Source organism: Panulirus ornatus, chromosome 1 (assembly GCF_036320965.1).
Source record: "Panulirus ornatus isolate Po-2019 chromosome 1, ASM3632096v1, whole genome shotgun sequence".
NCBI classification, from domain to species: domain Eukaryota; kingdom Metazoa; phylum Arthropoda; class Malacostraca; order Decapoda; family Palinuridae; genus Panulirus; species Panulirus ornatus.
The window spans coordinates 84,257,049-84,273,223 of NC_092224.1; the positions used below are offsets into that span (position 1 = coordinate 84,257,049).

At 42.3% G+C, this 16,175-nt stretch overlaps 1 protein-coding gene across 5 annotated transcripts in view; it reads left to right on the forward strand.

Annotated features, from left to right (window-relative positions):
* Window positions 1–5,573: 5,573 nt before the first annotated feature.
* LOC139750260 (uncharacterized) overlaps window positions 5,574–16,175 on the forward strand; it is a 69,491-nt gene continuing 58,889 nt past the window's right edge. For 2 of the 5 annotated variants that reach the window (XM_071664816.1, XM_071664827.1), the window contains exon 1: window positions 6,245–6,580. In XM_071664816.1, coding sequence (XP_071520917.1) covers window positions 6,376–6,580 — 205 coding nt within the window. In that variant the 5' untranslated portion in view covers window positions 6,245–6,375. Of the gene's footprint in view, window positions 6,581–16,175 lie in introns of all 5 variants that reach the window. The other 3 variants (XR_011713108.1, XM_071664845.1, XM_071664837.1) reach the window with 3 other exon arrangements.

Here is a 16,175-nt window from a genome sequence, read left to right on the forward strand (position 1 = left end):
AACAGCCTGTCAGACCAATTGCATCAATGTGGAGGTGAGGTATGACCAAGCAACCTCTCACTCACATTTACACTTGCTCTGGCACAATTTGGACCTTGCTGGCTTCAGCTTCCAAGGTCTTCACTTTCATTTCTGGCCTTCAGTTCATAGGCCAATTGGGACAATATTCTTTTGTAGATTTTCTATGATGGATCAAAGGTGCGTTGTTATATCTTGAGAACTAGCATACCTGGAGACAATGCTGGCACCAGCAGCCATACTATAGCAGTGACTTGAACTTTGTTGTGATGGTAATTTTGACAACTATCTTCTGTTATGTTCTGTTCCTTTTATTTGTTTGACATTTGGAAGATTATAGATCTCATTTTCAAGAACTGAGTGTAACAATGAAAGTTCAAGTTAATCACACTGGAAGTGTTTGCATTGTTATTTACAGTGAGGTGTGAACCATAGATAAAGGTTTGAAGGATACTTATTGTCATTCTTAGAATTGACCATTAGTGTGACTTTTGCCCATTGGAGATTGGCAAAAGCAGATGGCTACAGGCATATGCTGATTAACACTAGGGAAGGAAAGTTCTTAAGGATTAGTGATGCCAGCAAGAAAACTTGACAGTTCAGAGTGATGCCATTTAGCCTAAGCATAATACCACAGATTTTTACCAGGTTAATTTCAGTTTCATCAACAAACTAATGTCAGTGAACATTTAATGCTAGTTTATTTTGAAGATTGGGTAGTTGTAAGAGATTCAAAAGATGTTTGGTTGAATAGATTGAAAATTCACTTAGTTTGGGATCAGTTGATGCTCCTTAACAGGTTTGCTTTATCTTTCACATAAAACTGTAGTTTGGGAGGGAGCGGGGGGCTGGAAATCCTCCCCTCTCAATTTTTTTTAATTTTCCAAAAGAAGGAACAGAGAAGGGGGCCAGGTGAGGATATTCCCTCAATGGCCCAGTCCTCTGTTCTTAACGCTACCTCGCTAACGCGGGAAATGGCGAATAGTTTGAAAAAAAAAAAAAAAAAAAAAACTGTAGTTTATTTGCAGTACAAGTAACCTAGCTTGCATTGTTCCCTTGTGGTAACATTTAGAAGTATGATATTGAAATGTTTGTTAAATAGAGCTGTGGTTATAGACATTACAGCTTTTTTTTGTTGGTCTAGTGATTCAGACACTCAACCAATGGATTGTGTACACAAAGATAAATTTAACTGTCAGGCTGTCACTTCTAACTTTCTGAAGAGAAAAGGAGTCATTTGAAGTGCAGCAACAAGAAGAATCTCATTGTGGTAGACCAAGGGTTTAAAAAGGTTTTTTTTAGAGCATGTTGAAAAATAGTTACACTACAGTATTTGTATCCACTCTTGGGCCTCAATTCTACAGAGAAATATCATGAGTTTTCAGAAATTGATCAAATAGGTTGTATGAAAATTGATGTTGCATATGACAGTTTAATTTTTTGGATGATCCTTAGGATGGTGTCACCATTTTTTTACAAGATTTATTTCTGGCTGATGGTAGAAAGTGAAGGAGAGTAGGGTGTTCGTTTAGCTTATGTATGAGAATGGTGTATGGATCCTATTTCATAATGAGAAGCACCTGCATAGTGATATCCCAGAGCTGATTATCAATTCACATGGAGTCTGGTTTGTCCTCTCCACTGACTTATTTCTTTCTCAGCCTTCTCCCTAGTAGAATGTCTTTTGCCTTCAAACCCTGAAAGAAGTAACAGTCTTTTTCATATAAAAGATTGCTTGAATCTTTCAAAGTAGCATATTACTGTATTGTCATATATTTTTTCAATGCTTTACTGACAGACATTGCACAGGCAAATTATATGCCCTTATCAAGGCCATCTTGGGTGAAAGAAAAAAGTTAAACAGAGGGAGAGAGTAGAAATTAATCATGTTAGCATGAGCATCCTAGGAAAGGTTAATCCTAGGTTCTACAAGGTCCGTGTGGGCATGAGTCATTAGCAAGGTCAAGGAATTTCAATCTTTTATGAAAAATCTATGAAGGTTTCAGGGCATGCTTGTAAACAATTGTTAAATCCCTGTAAGGAAATTGTGGTGCTTATCCTACATTCAGGATAGGATGCAGGATGGAAGCTGTAGATGGAAGCTATATCGTGTGGTGGGGTGGCGACAGGATTGGATGAAGGCAGCAAATTTGGATATGTACACGTGTATATATGTCTGTGTATGTATATGTGCGTGTGTGGGCGTGTACATATATACAGGTGTATGTGGGTGGGTTGGGCCATTCTTTCATCTGTTTCCTTGCGCTACCTCGCTAACGCGGGAGACAGCGACAAAGCAAAATAAATTGATAAAAAAAATATGAATAAAAAAATAGATAGCAGTTTATTAAGGCAGCCATTCAGGTGTTTGGAAATTGTTTGGTCACATGGAGAGAATGAGTGAGGAAAGATTGACCAAGAGGATATATGTGTCAGAGGTGGAGGGAACGAGGAGAAGTGGGAGACCAAATTGGAGGTGGAAAGATGGAGTGAAAAAGATTTTGAGTGATCGGAGCCTGAACATGCAGGAGGGTGAAAGGAGTGCAAGGAATAGAGTGAATTGGAACGATGTGGTATACCGGGGTCGACGTGCTGTCAATGGAGTGAACCAGGGCATGTGAAGTGTCTGGGGTAAACCATGGAAAGTTCTGTGGGGCCTGGATGTGGAAAGGGAGCTGTGGTTTCGGTGCATTATTACATGACAGTTAGAGACTGAGTGTGAACGAATGGGGCCTTTGTTGTCTTTCCTAGCGCTACCTCGCACACACGAGGGGGGAGGGGGTTGTTATTCCATGGGTGGCGAGGTGGCGATGGGAATGAATAAAGGCAGACAGTATGAATTATGTACATGTGTATATATGTATATGTCTGTGTGTGTATATATATATGTATACATTGAGATGTATAGGTATGTATATTTGCGTGTCTGGATGTGTATGTATATACATATGTATGTGGGTGGGTTGGGCCATTCTTTCATCTGTTTCCTTGCGCTACCTCGCTAATGCGGGAGACAGCAACAAAGCAAAGTAAATTGATAAAAAAATGTGAATAAATGGATAGCAGTTTATTAAGGCAGCCATTCAGCAGAAAGTACACATTTTAGTTATTACAGACATTACAGAATTGGGAGGTCTTGATAGTAACAAGCTGAAGGATGAGGCGAACAAGGAATAGAGCAATGTGGTATACAGGGTTGATGTGCTGTCAACGACTTGAACCAGGGCATATTCAGCGATAGGTTAAAACCACGAAAACATCTCTAGGGTCTAACCATAGATAGGAGGGCTCTGGTTTTGGTGCATTATACATGACAGCTGGAGAGTGGATTTTTTTTTTCATCTTCTGATGCTACCTCACTGTGCAGGAAACGGCGAACATATACATTGGAAAAAATGAATAATGATAACAGTCAACTGATGGCAATGAATAATGATGATGGTTAACTGGTGACTGAAGTGATTGTAACCACAGGCTGAAAATATACAGAGAAAATATAGACTTGATGATGTTCACAGTGGGTGAGACGGGGCCTTTCCAATGTATGAATTTGGATGGCCTTGATACGTTCGTAATGCTGAACTGCAACTCTGGGACGGGGGATCTCAGATGACAGAAGGTCACGGTGGCAATAGGGATGCAGTAGGTTCTCTACCAGATCATGGATGGAGAGAGTTGGAAGGATCGAAGGTTCTGTGTGCTGAGCGCTTCTTGATTAGTGGTACAGGAGGAGCTGAGGATAATTGAGCATTCCGTTTTCTGCACCATTATTTGTGTTCCTTCTTGCGTTGTGTACAGGGAGATCATAGGGGAGTTTGGGGTAACATGGATGCAGATGTTCTTGAGTTAGGTGCAGGGAAACTGAGTGTTTTGAGTGCATGAATAGATGACAGCTGAAGAACTTGATGATGTCGCTGACATTCCAGCTTGGGTGACACTGGGAAGCTACCAATGGTGGACTGAACAATCTGTAGAGGGTCGAGTGGGACAGGTGTGGAGGCGAGAGTGATATGTACATGACTATGGTCTTAGTCTGGTTAACAATAAAGTGTTCTTGGAGAGCGATATTAATGGATCTGTCGTTAACGCTGATGACAATAGTAGAATCGTGAACATTCTTTTATCATGCTGATACAGTCATCAGGGCAGCATTCATAAGAATGAGGAAACGAGGGTTCCATCCACCCTGTGAGATACCACAGGTCAGGGACTAGAACTTGGAGATGTTCCCTTGGTGACGACGCTCTATGAGGACTTCTGCAAGCCATGGAATGAGACCTCTCTGCAGCCCAGGGTGGATGGATCTGTTGATGATTATGTCATTATTGTCTAAGTCGAAAGCTTTGCTGGAGCCAACGAAGATGGGAGCCCCAGAGGTCTTGCGTCTCTCTATGTTGTGGTAGATAAAAGTCCAGAAACTGATGATACAACAGGTGGCTGGGGGTCTTCGTATTACTACTAAACTACTGAAGGCCAATGAAACTTACAGTTGTGGTGTAGGCAAAATCAAAAGCAAAACTTTCACAAAGTAATCTGGAACTGTAGGTGATGGCAATGTGTCGCTAGCCGCCGAAAGAACGTGGCTTTGTCGATATCATTACTAGGAAGACACAGAAAGTCTCCCAGCCAGCGGGGCAGCATGGATAATGGAGGGAACTCTAGATTTCACAAGCAAGTCTGGGTGTAGTGGAGTGGTGTACCTTCAAACGTCTCCGACTTTATGTGTTGACTCGCGGTGGCGCTGGAGCTGGGAGGCAGGTGATCTCAAGATGGGGGTCAGTTAATGGCTAGGTGAGTGACGGTAAACTGAGTCTTATCATAACTGGAGAGGTGATTAACGCGGGAAACAGAGGGAGTCTTGTTCAGACCGCTCAGCTATCAGTTTCCCACACTGGTTGATGTCAAACCGCCCTAGGTGTTGCAGACTGGTGGGAGTAATTAGATTTCTAGGGACGCATATATCGTGAACAACATGGTTACAGAGGAACCTGTGGGCAGTAGGGTTGTTGGAGAAGGCCAGTTCTCCCTACCGTATTAGACCCTTAAATGGGGGACGTGAGCCAGAGAAGATCCGTGTGGTGGGTAGTGTATCGTAGGCAGTGATTTACTCCTTAATCTTGGCTGAAACGGCACGGGCAATTGAGGCCCTAATCATACCCATCCCATTAACGCTATATATATATATATATATATATATATATATATATATATATATATATATATATATATATATATATATATATGTATATGATATTTATTTTATACTTTATCGCCGTCTCCCGCGTTAGCGAGGAGACAGCGACAGGAAACAGACGAAGAACGGCCCATCCACTCTCTCTCACACACACACACACACACACACACACATATATATATATATATATATATATATATATATATATATATATATATATATACACACCCAATTCATCGGCCATCCTGTAGGAGTGGATGAACAGCTGGGTTGACTATGGACCGACTGCCGCTAACCGCTGCACTGCGGAGGTTCATCCCCTTATGTATGTTATATATGGTTGGTAGTGGGTGCATGGTATGGTAGAACATGAAGAGTAGTGTATGTATGGTGACATATCATGTGTAGTGTATGTATGGTGGTATATGATGGGTAGTGTATGTATTTTGATACAGTAGGTATGCTGGTATATGATCGGTAGTGTATGTATTCTGATGTAGTATGTGTTACTGTATGTATGGTGGTGTATGATAGGTAGTGTATGTATGGTGATATGGGTAGTGTATATATGGTGAATAGTTTATGTATGGTGAATATTGTACGTATGGTACTGTATGATAAGTAGTGTATTTATTGTAGTATGTGGTGGAGGATGTATGTATGGTAGCATATGAAATGTGCTTGATGGACAATGTATAGTTAGTGGTATACATATGAATATGTCTTTTTTTTAATACTTAGTCCTGGTGTTTGGAATGTCTTTGGACGCTCTGTTGTCGCAAGGCATGTAATTCTGTCGCCCTCCTCCAAAAGGCTAATCTGCCTCCAGACGTCTGTCTGCTAACAAGACCATTTTAATGAGAACAAAGAAAACGGTGTTTATTATAATTTATGGAGAGGCCACAACAGTGAAGGTTGTCAAGCCCCGTCCCTCACATGTCAAACATTAACCATCAACTAAAGCATTAATGAGCGACTTTTTTTTCCTCACTTTCTCGTCCGGAGCTGTCCCTAGTCGCCCGTGTCCCACCACGTCATGTGTGAGGGCGTGGCTAAGTATGTTTGTAGGCGTGGCGAAGCGTGTGTGGGCGTGGCGAGGCGGGGCGTCCGTTTTATAAGGCTGAGTTGAGAAGGTGGAGGCGACTCACTCCCCAGCAGGCGTCATGTTGGCCTCCCGTGCAGCAGCGTCAGTAGCAGCCGCCCCTCGCCTGCTCCTCCTGCCCCTCCTCCTCCTGCCCTCCGTCCTGGCCCTCCTCCCGCCCGCGGGCGCCACCCTCGACACAGACCAAGTGGCCCTCAGGCCCTCCATCCGCATGCTCCGCGCCACCTCTCCACGACGCGACGCTCTTCACGAAGTCCCCGCTGACGGTGAGTACCTGTCGTGGTGGGCCCTCAGGGACGCTGTGGTCCCAAGCCTCCCACGTGATCCTTGAGGACCTTTGTGCCCCTTAGCTTTCCTGGTGATCCCTGAGGTCCCTTATGTCCCCTAGCTTCCCAAGTGAACCTTGAGGTCCCTTATATCCCCCTACCTTCCCTGGTGATCCCTTAAGCCCCTAATGACCCCTAGCTTCCCTGGTGAACCCAGAGATTCCTTGGTAAACCCTAAGGTCCCATGTGACCCCTAGCTTCCCTTGTGATCCCTGAGGTCCCTTATGACCCCTAGCTTCCCTGGTGAACCCAGAGATCCCTTATATCCCCTAGCTTCCCTGGTGATCCCTGAGGTCTCTTATGACCCCTAGCTTCCCTGGTAAACCCTTAAGCCCCTAATAACCCCTAGCTTCACTAGTGAACCCTGATGTCCCTTCTGACCCATAGCTTCCCTGGTGACCCTTGAGGTCCCTTATTCCCCCTAGCTTCCCTGGTGATCCCTAAGGTCCCCTATGCTCTCGTGCTGACTAGGTGAACCCTGAAATACTTTACGACCCTTACCCTCCGTGGTGAGCCCTCAAGTCCCTTATGACACCTTGCTTCCTTGGTGAACTTAGCCTAAGATGCCTCGTGTCCCCAAGCATCCCCGTTGAGCCCCGAGGTCTGGGAATCTGAACCTTCTTGGTATTGAGATCTTTCTGAACCCGAAACCTTCCTGGTGAACTCCGAGTTCCTTTGGACTTTGAACTTCTCTGGTGAACCATAAGTCTCCTAGTAATCCATGAGCCTTCCTGTTATCCTTGATCTTTTCCTGGTAAACCATGAGCCTTCTTGATAAGCCATGAGTCTTCCTGGTAAACAATAATCCTTCCTGGTAAACCACTAACCTTTCTGGTTAGCCACGGACCTTCTCGATAAACTATAAACCTTCTGTGTAAACCAGTATCCTTCCTGGTAAACCCTGTGCTTTCTGGGTATATCATGTACCTTCCTGGTAAATCGTAGGCCATCTCTGTAAACCATGAACCTTCCTAGTAAACCAATGGCCTTCCAGGTAAACCGGGAACTTTCTCAGTAAACCATGAGCTTTCTTGGTAAACGATAAACCTTCTTGGTAAATCGTGAGCCTTCCTAGTTAACAGTGGACCTTCTTGTGTACCATGAGCCTCTCTGGTAAACAATAGTCCTCCATGGTAAACCATGAGCCTCTATGGTGAACCATGAACCTCGCTGGCAAATCGTGAGCCTTCTTGGCAAGGCATGAGTTCTCTTGATAAACAATGAGAACCTCCCTAGTGTACCCTAAAGGCGTTTCTATTGAACACTAAGACTCCCTAGTGAACCTTAAGTGTCCTTGGAGAACCCTGAAAGCTTCCCTTGTGATCCCTGAAATTTCTTTAGTGAACCCTGAAATCCTTCTTAGTTAAGTCTGAGAGCCTCCTTAGTGAAACCTGAAAATCTCAGTGAGCCCTGAAAGCCTTGCTAGTGAGCCCTGAAAAACTCCATGATGAACCATGAAAATCCCCCAAATGCACCCTGAAAGTCTCCCTATTGAGAGAGCCGCCCTAGTGCACCCTTAAAAAGCCTTCCTAGTGAACCCTGAAAATCTCCCTGGTAAGCCCCGAAGTCTTCCTGAGCGAGCCTTGAAAGCCTCCCAAATTAATATTGTTGGATTCCATAGTGAACCAGGAGAGACTCCTCAGTGAACCCCAGGAGCGTCTCCCATGTGAACCCTAAGTCTTCCTAGAGAACCCTGACGGCCTCCTCAAGTGGGCCCTGAAGATCTAAGAGAACCCTGAAAGCATCTTTAACTGAACTTGAAACTCTCCCTTGGTAAACAGTGAAACTATCTTCGGTGTGTGTTCTTACGACTCACAATGGTGCTGGAGGGAATGAGGAAACGTAGGGAACAACGAGACACTATTCGTTAACTACAGAGGTCATATAGCTCAAGGGCACTGTGCTACTGATGGTGCAGGTAAAGTAAGCTGGGGTGATGTAGGCAAGGTTACTGTGGCGTTGGTGCCCGTGCACGAAATGAGGTACCTCGAGGCGCCGGTGCCAGAGAGTTGAATACATTACAAGTCGCGTGGTTGTGTTGGGACAATGCGAAAGGTTTTGGGTCGCGTGAAGCTTTGATAGAAGTTGATGAGGCACTGCTGGGGTTCTGAGTTAGTGGGCAGCTGTGGGTTTCGTGAGTTGTTCTGCAGGAAGCATGGCTATGAGTTCAATAATTAAAGCTTCTGTAGAAGACTAGTGTTAGCGAGGGAAGCATAAACAGATGAAGAAATGGTATCATTCTCAAGCTGTCATGGGTGATACACCAAAACCACAATCCCCTATCTACAACCGAGCCATACAAACCATTCCATGGTCTGCTCGAGAAGGTTTTGGGCTGCTACCGAAGGATCCCCTTGCCAGAGAATGATGTTGCAAAGTCGGGAGTCACATGGTAGATGTTTCCAAGCTGAGATGGTGCCTCGGTGCCACAGAGCCAGGAGTCACATAATGGATGTTTGCAGACAGAAATGATGCCTTAGTGTCACAGAACCTAGAGTCACATGGTGGATGTTTTCAGGCGGATTGTTCCTTGGTTTCACAGAGCCAGGTGACTGCTGCTGAACTGTCTGACTGATATCGATGGAAAGAGCCTGCTGACTGTTTGTGGGAGACTGGGATTACCTCATGCCCGGGTGTACACATGCAAGAGCAGGGCAGCAGGTTGGGATGAATGAGAAGGCAGTCAAGATCATGCGTCGTTCATGTCAAGGTGACGATTTCAGTGCTACACATATCGGTTAGACTGTGAGACTTGGATTCCGTCAAGACGACGTGAGTTTAGTGTCGTGGCGCCGGTAGGAGGTCGCGACACCTTTGTAAAGCCTGGAAACCTCCTTACTGAACTATGAAAGGCATTGTATCTTTGGCTGTGGTATAAAAAAGGGGAAAATTCATCCATATTTTTTTTTCTCTTTAACCATGGGGCCCTTCCAGAGGGACGAAGAAGATTCCAGTGATAGTCTGATGACACTATTTCCCATAACTGATAAAAGATACATATAACGTAACTTGTTAATCCTTGAGTAAAGGAAATTACTTGGTCATTTGGGCTTTTGGCCTGTCCACATCCGAGTTCAATAGAGCCGTCAGTGTCAAGCGGTTACCACCGATCGAAATAATCTCGAACGCATTGTTCAGGTGTGCAAACGCAAGCGGGGCGGGAGGAAGGGCAGTACCCCGTGTTTCACTTCCTTATTTTTTTTTCTTTTCAGTATCTTTAACAGGAGAGCACAAACCCTCGTCCTTATCTCCTGCCCGCTACAGGGACTACCCTAAGTTAGAGGAACATGGGAAATTCCCCCACCCCACCCCCACCCACATAAATATACACACACATACCCACCCTGGAACTATACAGTAATAATGACGATTAATATATTCTCAATAGTTCCAACCCCCTTTAAGCCCTCGAAACGAGAAATATATTTTTATTTATGTAAATCTAACTGCTTCAATGAATTACACTAGGTACTACTGAAACAATTTTGTCAAGTTTAACCAATATCCTGAAACACTGACGTAATTCTGTAATAACAAAATGTTTTCTAATCCGCAAAATCATATTAACCTTTTCATCGGATGAAAATCTGTTTATTGCTCTCGGCTGTTGTACGATATCAAGTATCATAAATATTTATTTTCTTCAAAAGTAGTCGTGGCTGTCATAAAAAAAAATTATTCAGTTTTGCAAGAATTTGACTAAGGTACTGAATTTAACATCCAAGTTAACACAAAAGTTTTAAGTCCTCTAAAATACATGTTCTTCCATATCACTCTTGTCTTGGCAAGTTTATAAATTCGCACCCACCTTCCCCAACGACCAAATACTAAATACACCGTCTAGTCTGACCGGAATGTGATGTGATTTGTGCGATAGTAATTTAGGTATATGTGGAAAACGGGTAAGATAATATATCATTTTCTACCCCAGGTACTATATTTACTTGATAATCGATAATATCTTCAAGGGTGATGTTTGGCTTCTGTCATCTACGACTGTTACCAGCAATTAGCTTGTATGAGTGCTGAGATTTTTTCGCATTTACTTTTCTAAGACTATCGTGAATCACTTACTACATCTTTACATGTAAGAGAGATAGAATACACACTTAAACTATCATTTCCGCTTTACTCAGTGAAACGATAATAATGATCACTTTGATGCCACCAAAATGCATCCCAAAAAATTAAATGTCCTAAAAAAGTATTCAAACTATGTAAGTTCATCTCATTTAAAATGTGTATTGCCACATTGAACTTATATTTATATACTTGAGGATGAGATTTGTTCAGCCTAAACTTGACTTGTTATAAGCCTTAATTTTGCAAGATAATCTTTTAAAGGAAAATGACTAATAATTACAGTTAACTGGAGGTGAGGATCATTCCAAAGTTCACTGCAGAGCGTTTATTATGATGTTTCTACGTTTATTCAATCACTGATAGATGGTTTCTACGTTAATTCAATCACTGATAGATGATCTCTACGTTAATTCAATCACTGATAGATGGTTTCTACGTTAATTCAATCACTGATAGATGATCTCTACGTTAATTCAGTCGCTGATAGATGGTTTCTACATTAATTCAATCACTGATAGATGGTTTCTACGTTAATTCAACCACTAGTAGATGATATAACCTAGTAACGTTTGGAGCTTTTACATTAATTCAATCACTAATAGATGATACAACCTTAGTAACTTTTGCATCTCCATTCAACAATAAAAATACATAGCTTTATGTTTATTTGTATTTGTACAACTGAAACATTAGGAATAACTACAACGATGATTCGTATATTTTAGTGTTACTCTCTTTGTCAACCTTAATTATCCACGCAGCACCGTAGGCTCGGTGTCTGGTTGTTCTTTGATATACCGGACGCTTGGTACATTACGAATGATTGAAATGCTGATATGAATTATTCATATATTTTTGTTAGTTTCTGTCTATATAAGATAAATCTTAATATTTTGTTTCCGATTTACACACACTGCCAGCAATTTTCCTATGTTTTTGAGCAACTTGCTGTTAACACGCGTTGGAAATTTTAGGTCTTAAAAAGTTAGTGAGAGAGCGAGGGGGCTTAAAATTTAGTTAAGTTTCATGATATTCCCAGCTAAAAAAGTAAAGATATCACCTTTGTCTCTAATCATGTTCTGAAAGCCTTATTGAATACTACCTCCAGCTTAATTTCGCCCACTTCGAGGGCAATCGCTTAGACTGGTTATCCAGATAAGATGAGCTAGACAGTCGTGTGTGTATTCATTAGGCTGCACGTCCTTTAGTGAGAACTTTCCCATCTTAAGCACTGTAAACTGGGTTCTACTTTGATCACGTTTATCGTCATGGAGTAATTTCTGTCTCTGCTGAAACGGCGGTTTTCTCCATACGTCGAATGGAAATTTGAAAACCAGAGACGTGAAAGGTATCACTTTTTTTTTTTTTTTTTATTTTCACAGCGACGTAAACACCATGCAGGCGCCGCGTCTGATCACCACCAGTGCCCGACACACACACACACACACACACACATTTTGAAATTTATATGCAGTAACATGAAGAAGCTGACCAAATTATCATGGCAGGTATCAAAACCGGGCCGTAATTGAAATATAGGGAGGTTAATGAAGAAAAAGGAGAAACAAAGGAAATCATTTACGATGTTTAGAGGTAGTGAAAAACCAGTCCTTTAAGATGCGTCACTCATTGTTACTAGGAAACATATGAGAGTACAGAAAGTTTCAAAGATGTAGGGAAAGTAACGGTTATCTAATCGGCCCACCCTTAAGTTGCGAACAACCACACAATAATCATGCGACGCAGCAGCTTACCAAGTATTGTGTGGTCTAGCTAGTGGTGGGGGCACACAAGCAGTCAGCTCTCGGGAGCAAAAACCAAAGTAATACCTACAAAAAAAAAGGGGAAAGTGAGCCAATATTGCGGCTTACGGCAAGCGAGTTAATGCTAGAAGCCTCCACTAAGCAGATTGATGCCAGGGACAATTTTCGCAGGTTAGAGTGTACTTACTACCTACGATACAACCTGACGCAGGAACTACCGGTAAAACTTATCTTTTACCTTTCGTTTTTCCTGGTGGGGTTAGCTAGCTCGTTACCGTTCTTCTGGCGTCCGATGTTACTCGGTAGAGCGTTACTCAACACTATCTATATCTTTGATGATTGTTCCCTCCAGGAACTCCCTCAAGGGCCGGTGGCCACGGTAGAAAAGTCTCCTCAATTGGGTGAACTCCATTGTCTTTTCTTAGCCTTTAGTAACTCGCCCTTAACAGGCCACTGCCAGAGGGCGACTCTAGCGCAGTTTCCAAAGACTCCTACCTAATGTTTCCATCTAATGTTCCTACCTATTATTCCAGCCTACTGCTTCTACCTTCTCCCTGATAATGTTCCAGCTTACTACTTGTACTTTCTGCTCCATGATAATGTTCCAGTTTACTGCTTCTACCTTCTCTCTGATAATGTTCCAGTGTACTGCTTCTACCTTCTGCTTCCTAATAATGTTCCAGCCTACTTCTTCTACCTAATGTTTCCACCTAATGCTGCAAGGTCACCTGTTCTGAATGACTAAGGTGAACAGTGATCTAAAAGCCCTTAGAAAAGCGTTCTTTGATGGCTTCAAAACCTCCTTTGAAGGCCATAGAGCCGTAATATAAAATCTTGTCCAGATTCTGAAGTATCCAAACCGATAATCAAGGGCATTTAGGGGCCACGATTCGGCCATGACAGTGTAACAGTCACTTGGAGACTCAAGGTTTCCAGTTGTTACGGTTCGGTCGTGAGTGACGCACAAACGCTTAAAATACTACGTGGTGTTACCGTACGACCCCTGCTTGAGGTTAGCCCGCGGGTGAAGTCACTTTTGGCGAGACTGTATCATCGGACGTAGAGTCTCGTCAAAAAACATTTTAATCCAAAGAAACCTACATTTCACTGCTACTGGAAGTAGCGCAGCCCTGGGTTGGTGTGTGGGTGTTTGTGTGTGATCGGATGGGGTGCTACTGGATTCCACCTTCACGTGGTTACACCGCGAGCGTGAAGTCACATTGACGAAGCTGTATCATCGTTGCTGGTCCTTCAAAAGGTTCCACCATATCCATTGTTCCTGCGTAGAGTGCACCCTCGAAGCTGTGGGAACACCATAAAACAGGTCCCGGGGGTTGCATGCAAATGATAACTAGAAATAATGATAATGATAATAATAATAATGATAATAAAAATGATTATAAATGTAAGAAGATTTAGTAAACATTCTCCATCTGGTTCGAGGCTGAGGCTCTATTATACTCCTGTTCTTCCATTTTCTTTACTGAGGCTGAGGCTCTATTTTGCTCCTGTTCCATTTTTGTTACTAAGGATGAGGCTCTATTATATTCCTGTTCTTCAATTTACTTTGCAGAGGCTGAGGCTCTATTATTCTCCTTTTCTTCCATTTACTTTATTGATTCTTTGATCATAGTACTCACATGAACCCTTCAACAAACTCCTCTCACATTCACTTCCCAAAATCCCTCCTTTCAAACAGGCAGAGACAGTGTTTCTGTCTTGTCGCACGCATCTCCAGCCAACCGACGGTGGACCAATGTCTGTGTGAACTGCAGCTCATCATTCCTTGTGATGATGCCACTCACTGTCTTCTTTAAGCCGTGCGACCCACGCGTCGTGACAAAGTATAGCTTGAGGTTAGTCATCAACAAATAATTTTGTGTGTGATACTTCATTGCGTTTTCTAGTTCTCTACTTATCTTCCACCATTCGTAGCGAAACATCAGATCTGACCTCCATCTCAACGTTAGAATTGACAGTATATATTTATATGGCGTATTACTGTACTTTTTAGGTGATATCCAAAGGTTCTGTAGTTACATACATTTGAAAGTAAGATTAATGGTGCCACAAACGTCGTTATAATTGAAATAATCACGTAATTTTACTTTTCTGTTCATTTGATATTCTTATTAGAGCTGTGTTGCTTTTGATGTAGACGTTGCAACAAGATTCTAGTCTAAAGCGAGAGGACAGTGAGCGTCGTGATCCTGTGAGCGTCGTGATCCATCCACTGGAAGAAGCTGATGAGTGACATCAAGCAAACTGATATGAAGGGGAAATTGAATAACAGTGTGGAGAAAGTGAGGAAAACTATTAGCTAACTTGTACATCAGAGTATTGCTGGTATAAAGAACGCTAAGGAGAAACTCAATAACGATATACGGAAAATATACCATCAGATTAATGAACGGATATATATTTTGGAAAATATACGCTATGTCTGTGAGAACTAAACTTGAACATTTTGTGTGTTTGTGGAACTCTTGTCTTAACTACTCTATTTCGTGTGTGTAATTGCCTATTTGTACTGGATGGGGCGGGGGTCCTACACTCGCTATTCATACAATTTTTTAAACTTTTATTTACTATCCACATTGAGTTTCGTTATATATATATATATATATATATATATATATATATATATATATATATATATATATATATATATATACACACACGAACAAAGTGCTAATGAACTTCATGCACTTCTCTATACCATAAAAGTACTTTTTATTTACATTTTTCCTGTCAATCACTCTTGACTCTGGTTGTTCTATCGTAGCTTCGTTTGGGGAACGGTTCCTTGTTACCATGTCATAATAGTTGTGATTGGGTCATCCTTTTCACATTTTCTTTATGGCCGACAAATTCATAGCCCCAGAACCCCTCCTTGTATCTTACCTCCCGTAATTCTGGCACCATCTTTGTTGCCCGCCTTCTCTGCACCTTCTCAATTAGTTCTTTGTGCCTCTTCAGAGGCATATTCTAGTATGGTTTAATATAAGATATAGATAGCTTGAGTGATTCCTTATCAATTTGATTAATAGCATTTCTGATATTTGTCACCTTTATTATGTATTCTCTTAATGTGAAACTCTTGCTACAAGTTAGGAACATTGTCGACTCGCAGTTCCCTCTCACACATATTTCTGCAAGTTATTTGCTACTAGGTGATAAACCATATCGAAGCCTTCATTCACTGTGACCCAACCTCATTACTTAGCATATACTCGGGTTCAGTGTTATACACCTTTAATCAGATCAGCGTTGGAGCTTGTTTAGTTCTCCTTGTAAGATGATGCCATCCTCCCCACTTTTGATGTCCCTCATGGTTATGGCATCATCTGCAAACATGTTCATGTTATTCACATTGATCGAGAGGAGAAGTGGCCTCAGAACAGAATCCTGCGACACTCCAACTAGGTGACCTCAGCCCATCTCAAGTAGGTTCTCCTGACATGCGTCCTTTTTGTCCCTTCCACCAAAATCATTCATCGTAGTCCTGTCTGAAAATGCAACTTTTTTTTTTGCCATCCTTCTGTGTGGGGCAGTGTCGAATACTTTCTGGCAGTCCAGATACAATCTACCCAGCCTTCTCTTTTGTCTAAAGCGGAGCTCACTCTCTCACCGAGGTCGAAGAAGTTAGTTACACATTGTTGCCTTGTCCCGAAGCCTTGCTGACTCTC